The 6,884-nt window shown below is 40.3% G+C and overlaps 1 protein-coding gene across 1 annotated transcript; it reads left to right on the top strand.

The window, feature by feature from the left end:
• The first annotated feature begins 3,699 nt into the window (after positions 1-3,699).
• Positions 3,700-5,369, top strand: LOC139330984 (signal-regulatory protein beta-2-like). The gene is made up of 6 exons (XM_070962217.1): positions 3,700-3,742; positions 3,849-4,178; positions 4,411-4,774; positions 4,880-5,004; positions 5,095-5,153; positions 5,250-5,369. Exons 1-6 carry the CDS (start codon positions 3,700-3,702, stop codon positions 5,367-5,369), a joined length of 1,041 nt encoding a protein of 346 aa, XP_070818318.1.
• Positions 5,370-6,884: the final 1,515 nt, after the last annotated feature.

Raw genomic sequence — 6,884 nt, 5'->3', positions numbered from 1 at the left:
CATGTCATTGGCAGACCGTGTGTTGTCAGTGCTATTGAAGACCAGCATGCAACTGGACTGAAGTGATCTCTGCAGGCATGTTTACCTGCTGTTTAATGTGCTGCAGCGAGTTAGCTGAGCTAGGTGGAGGATAAGATGTGTGTTCATGTGTCTAAGACTTCAGCTGTATCGAAATAACATCTGCTGAGAGAAGGTATTCTGTTGAATTCATGCAAAAAAGGAGGCACCACCATGAAACGGAAGTGAAAAATATAAAGATTATTTTGTTCCTCAAAAGCATATTTATGCTATATAGCATTAAAGTGCAGTAAAATTTCAAAATGACCACAATCAGTCCACACAGACAGGTTTTCAGGTTTTAAAAGCATGAATTTTGATATGAATCCATGTTGCAGTGGACCTTTATGCTATCTATACTCCTGTAAATGAATGAGAACTTGTGCATGTTTTTTTTTCCTTCATGTTATTGTCAGAACACTTCATGTGGATTCAACAGGTCAACTCTGTGCAGTTCTCTGATAGCATTTAGTGTCAGTTTCATGTGGACATTTGTAAAGGCAACATTCTACTCAATGGATTTCCCCTTCAATAGACAAATTCTTGAAATTATTGATAAAAAATGTAAATATTACAATAAATATCATCAAGCTTCTATGACAATTTCACCAGCATACTGTGTGTACATTTCTTGTAGCATTTGTGATGACTGAAGCTGCTGTTATTTCGTATGTGAAGACAAAATAATTTTTTCTTTTTATGTCAATAAAACATCAAAACCAAGCAAAGGTCCACAGACATTTTGACAACATGTAACCTGACAGAAGTACTCGCATACAGGTCATGCAATCGATTAACAAAACAGCTGGACTCCTCGAGCTGTCCTGCAGACTCGTGAACAAAGCGTGAAGAGCTGTTTCTTGTCACTGTGTGGTGGCAGTTGAGGGGTGAGCTGATGCTATCTGTAGAGATGTGGGGAGCAGTGCTCAGGCCTGTAGACCAGAGTAATGCTGCTTGTGGTAACCTGTTCTAACAATAGAGGACACATATTCTACAGTGCGACTCTCTGTTCTTCTTTCCTCTATTCACTTCCCTTGTGGAGAAATCCAGTGCTGCATAGTTCACTTGCTTTGCGTCACCATTGTGCAAAAAATCTATTCAGCATCCAACAGCAGTGTTCAGAGAGAAACTTTTAAGCTTCACAAAACTCTGTAAAAGCCCTGTGCATGTCTGTAGCAAAGCCACATTCAACCGCTACACTGACTGACAGAGGCTGCGGTGGGCCATCTCTCCGCCCTTTGACCAACCATCAAAGATGTTTGCTCAGAGCAGAACTGACTGCGCTTCAACAGGATGTGCAGTCAGAGTAAAGGTGCAAGGACAGAAGAGCTACAAGAGGCATCAGAAAGCTCGTTTCAGTTGAACTTTTAATTATTCACCATTTAAAATTACATACATGCTTTAAAAGGTTGCTAATTGAAAAGTGGGCAAGTTCAGACAGAGGTCAGCTCAAGGTCACGCTGACACCTCAGGTCATTGAGCGTTTCGGCTTGACTGCTTTTGGACTGGAGGAGGAAACCGGTGCAAGCAGAAAGACAACATGATTTTCAAACAAACTGGTCTGGAGTCTGGATTCAGAGCCACAACAACAGCTTTCTTACTTTAACATCTAAATGGTAAAATTTGGATTTGCCTGTTACTGGCTGATTTGGTCTTGATTGACGCAAATCTCCAGCAGAGGGTAAATTCCTCTGTGCTGTATAGGCTATTAGGGAAGTTGGCTCAAAACATTTGGTTTGTGTTAAAGTTCTTATTCTTAATATCGTAACTGAAATGAGCTCATTGCTAATGTGGCTAACTTCAAGAGAAGAACAGGGCTGGCTTGTGTCTGAGAGAAAAATGACTCTTAAGGCTACCAAAGCTTTTTTCTAACAGTTCAAACATGAGCTTTTACCACAAAGATGTGGGTGGGACCAGTGAATGTAGACCACTCCCTCCTTTTTCAGCAACTACCAATGAGAAGCAACCAAACCGCAGAGAAGCGCAATGAAAAGCGCTGGTGACATGGCATGACTGAGCAGGCGTATGTCCTCCCTCTGCACGCTCGAACTGCTCCTCTGAGGTGTTGTCGTGTTAAATCGGAACAGTAATGGTGTCACACCACTCGCCTTGTAGAGAATGTAAAACAGCAGCGATCAAGCCCGCGTTCCTGACACTAATACTTACAGCGAGACAGGAAGAAAAGACCCCACTGAGTTCACGCCTTATTTTGATAGCCCAACCACAACATTGTCTAACTTTCCATGCATCATTTGTTTGTCAGTGAAGAGACCGTGTGCACAACTTGAAAGCACAAAGCAGGTACTTACCACAGAGCTTTTATTTTGAACAAGATTTACAGTTCTTACCTCCTCTTCGTCCACCCTCCTTTATATTTAACTGTGTGTGCATGTGTGTGGGATTGTTGTTTTAACTGTATGGTAATCTTTTGTTGTTATAGTCTCTGGTGTTGGAGTACATTGCATTAGATCGTCAGGTTTTCTTGTTCCCTATTATTGTGAAGGGATTCATCATATGTTGGACAAGCATGTCTTTATGTTACTGCAGTTACCTTAAAGCAAGTAAAAAGCTCCAGTTAAGATCAATAAAACTCCAAAAGTGAATGTCTGTTACAGCCTTCTGGTAGAATGCTGCTGTTACTGCCTCTCACCTAATGCATGTGGTTGTGTTGGGATATGCCTCTGCCAGCTAAATAGCAATGAAGCACGTACTGCACAGTAAATGGAAGTTTGTCTACTCATGTGTTTCACTTCAGATGACTGACAGGCAGAGTGGGCAGATTATCATTTGTTATGAGGGGCATTTGCAATGATAGTTTCTTCTCTGGTTAACTTTTAACCGTGCTAGCGTAGAATGGCTCTCGCAATGGCGTTACGTTCTTAAAACTTGCTCAGAGGCCCAGTCCATCCAGAGAGGGATTGTTGATTAACTTGCCGACCACTGCCAACAAGCCAAGAAGTCTCTCCATCTCCATCCTTTTTACACCGTGGACCCACCATCAAACCTTAAAGGCTTCAGTGAATCTTGAGCTTGTGAACACATCCTGCTTGTCTAACAGGCCAATAATAAAAGTAATAACATTCATAAATCAAAGCAGCAGTACAATCACTACCAGAAATAATAAACATAATGATTAAGCACCTTCAAAAGCAAGAGGTCAATTGAGCAATTCTGCAACAGGCCCGTTGTGATTAATGCTAATATTCAGTGTCAATGTGTGTGTGATGCAGTGCCAGCATCCTGTCTCAGACTAATAATTATATTTCCATTTTTGAAACCATGTCAATATGGATTGTAGTTTAATTTTTAAAATCAGAACAAAGATAATGTCAACAGATCTTTTGTTTGCAAAGTCTCACCTAACAGACCGTCTGTGTCGACTGTGTCGGTTGTAGGAACCCACCATGGGAACCAAACACCACCGTGAGAAGACAAAGGTGAGCTGTTGGTGTTTCATGTGTTACAGTCGGAAAGTTTTTGGTTAATTTCCACTGTGGTAGTACAGTGATACGCCAACGTAACAGGGGGCCAATCAGATTGTTGTAAAGTTGGACCCTCCCATTTGATATGCCTACATTAAGGCAAATGGTCTCATGATACGCTCTGAAGTTACTGTAGTTTCTCTGGTGGAAGGAACAGAAAATGCCAATAATATTTTATATACTGCTGATGCTCAGAGTGGGACGTAAGTATCTGTGGAGAGGTCAGATGTATCCATCGTATTCTGACTGTGATCTAGAAGAGTTATACAGACGTGTCTGTTATTAATCACTCATCTGTGTTTCTTTCAGGATGCACAGACCATCAGAACTTTGTGACAAAGACTGTTGGTGTTGGACAAAGCGTGACTCTCTCATGTACCCACCAGAGATCTGGGGACATTGAAACCCTTTTCTGGATCAAGCTTATCCCTGGAAAGTTGCCTGAAATCTTGGGAAGAGCACTGAGCTTTGATTTTGATAATGTGAATGAAATTCCTCACATTACTTTCACACGAGAGCCTGAAAGATTCATCCTCAGTGTAACAGAGACAAAACTGAGCGATACCGCATTTTACTACTGTTTAAAGTCACAGCTTTACAATATCGCATTTTTGAAAGGAGCGTTTCTGAGAGTTGAAGGTAAATATATCAAAAACACATTCATAATATTTGCTAGCAGTGTTATTATGTTAATGTGCAGCAGCATTCAACCACAGTATCATACACACAGTATCCATCTGTGTCATGTGGACGTACGTTTAACGTTAATGTGTCAGTCGATTATAGATTACACTTAAACATCTTGTCTATTCTATTTTTTTTTTTTTTTTTGTCATGAAAGTGGGTAAATATTTGTGTTTTCAATTTCCAGGAGCAGAACCTGATATCACTGCGGTCGTTCAAGCCCCTCCATCTGATCCAGTCCGTCCAGGAGACTCAGTGTCTCTGCAGTGTTCAGTCCTCTATGACTCTGAGAGCAAAACATGTCCAGGAGGACTCGGTGTGTACTGGTCCAGAGCTGGATCACATGGATCTCATCCCAGTGTCATTTACGCTCATGGAAACAGTGGTGATGAGTGTGAGACGAGTCCTGAGGCTCGCTCTCCACAGAAATGTGTCTACAACTTCTTCAAGGAGAACATCAGCTCCTCTGATGCTGGGACTTATCACTGTGCTGTGGCCACATGTGGACAGATGTTATTTGGAAATGGAACAAAACTGGACGTTGAAGGTAAGTGCTTAATATTTCTTTATAATGGTTATAGTATCACAATCTTATCAAGTCAGCGATCTATAATTATTTCTTCATTTATTTGTTTGTTTCATGTTTCAGTTGTCAGCACTTGTGATTCACAGAAAGACGACACAGTTGTCTGTCTGCTGTTTGCTGCTTTGGCTATAAATCTGATTCTTGTAGCCTCCCTTCTTTATGTCATCAGGAAAAAATCCTGTGGTTGTTGTAAAGGTAAGAGACGTTACTCAGACAACCTATTAGACTGACTTGATTCAAATTTGTCCTGTCTATAATTATACACATCTTTTTTAAATAATACAGCTGTTGTCACTCTGCAAACAGATGCTGCAGGAGCCAGTGATGATCAGCAAAGTCAGCAGGTAAAGAATTCAAAGATGTACTGTAGCTAGAAAAGTTATCAGCTTGTGTTAAAATCAGCTTTCTCTCATTTTCAATTTTGCACTTTATTCCCTCAGAGAAATGAGGATTCTTTGGTTTATGCTGCACCAAACTTTATCAGGAGTAAAACCGGCAAAGCAGGGAGAAGAAATCCAAGAAAGGAGGAGACGATCTACACTGATGTCAGGGCTTTGTGATGGATTGATAATCTAAGTGGATATGCTAATTAATGATAATGGTAATCAGTCTCTTGCATTGTGCATCATATATCTAATACATTTTGTTTAATTTTTTTGTGTTTTCTCTTCTTCAAGGGCTCCATTGAATCTGTTATATAGTTTTAAGGCTGTTAACGTCCTCCCAAGGCTCCAATCTTTTTATCAATGTGATGAAAAACAATTGCACTCCTCAGAATTTATGTCAGTGTATATGTGTTGTTTCCTTTGATAATAAAGAAACTCCCACATTGAAACAGTGAACTGTTGTGTCCTTGGACACCACAACATCCCACAACTGTAGACAGAAGCACAGCTAACCGAAACACACAGGGAGCGTTTTCTGTGAGAGGACAGCAACTCCATTTAATGAACTCCTCCATCTTTCAGATCTCACAGCACTTTATAAAGGCCTTCTGCATTTCTGCTGTGAGAGCAAGCAAAGCCACAAGCAACAAGCTACACTGACAGATAAAGGCTGCAGTGGGCCTTTTCTCCACACTTTGACCAAACATCAAGGCTGTTTACTCACAACAGACCTGATGATGGGCTTCAACAGGATGTGCAGTGAGGGAGGAGCTACATGAGGTCTCAGCAGGCTAATTTTAGTTGAAGTTGAAATGATTTATGTTGTATTACTTTCCTTTTAATGTGCTCATTTAAATGATTCTTATGTTTTTAAAGATGTACCGAAAGACATCTGCGATCTTAAAATATACAATCCTCATACTACTTCATATTTGCTTGAAACTTTAATGTCAGATTATTGATTCATTCAGCTTTCATTTGAACAGGCTACCAGTCTGTCACAGCGTGTCTTTAACAAAACTGTCCAACTTATATAATCAGGCAGACTTTAAGATCACAGTTCAAACTCCTGCTCTCACCAAAAAGGCTGGACCAGTGAATGATTAGCACCTGTAAGTTGTCGTGACTTCTCTGGTTAACTTTTAGCCGTGCTAGCGTAGAATGGCTTTCGCAATGGCAACAGCAACTATTAGATGTATTGCCATGACCAGAGGATGAATCCTAATTAGCATGGTGATCTACAGACTTCTCTGTAGTGCCACCAGCAGGTTGGCATGTGATTTTGAGTGGAAAGTCTCAATAACCATTTCATGTCCCCCTCAGCATGAATTGGAATAACTGTTGATGCTCCTGACTTTTCATCTAACAGCATCAGCAGATTTAAAATAAATAAATAAATTTCTCCAATATTTTATGACCAAAACCTGGTGATGACATCCCCATCAGCCTCAGATGAAATGTATCTTAAATGCTAATTTGACAATTGTTAACATGCTAACATGCTAAACTGCAATGAGATGGTAAACATGGTAAACAGTATACCAGCTTTAAACAGCATATTAGCAAGCCAACATTAGCATTTAGCTTAAGTCAATATTGTGCCTAAATGCAACCTCACAGAGTCGTTAACATCTCTTAGACTTGTTTAAATGTGAACAAATCAAATGGACAAAATTCCAATTTCAATTG

This window comes from Chaetodon trifascialis, chromosome 5 (assembly GCF_039877785.1).
Source record: "Chaetodon trifascialis isolate fChaTrf1 chromosome 5, fChaTrf1.hap1, whole genome shotgun sequence".
In the NCBI taxonomy this organism is placed as follows: Eukaryota; Metazoa; Chordata; class Actinopteri; order Chaetodontiformes; family Chaetodontidae; genus Chaetodon; species Chaetodon trifascialis.
This window is presented reverse-complemented; position numbering and strand designations above follow the sequence as displayed.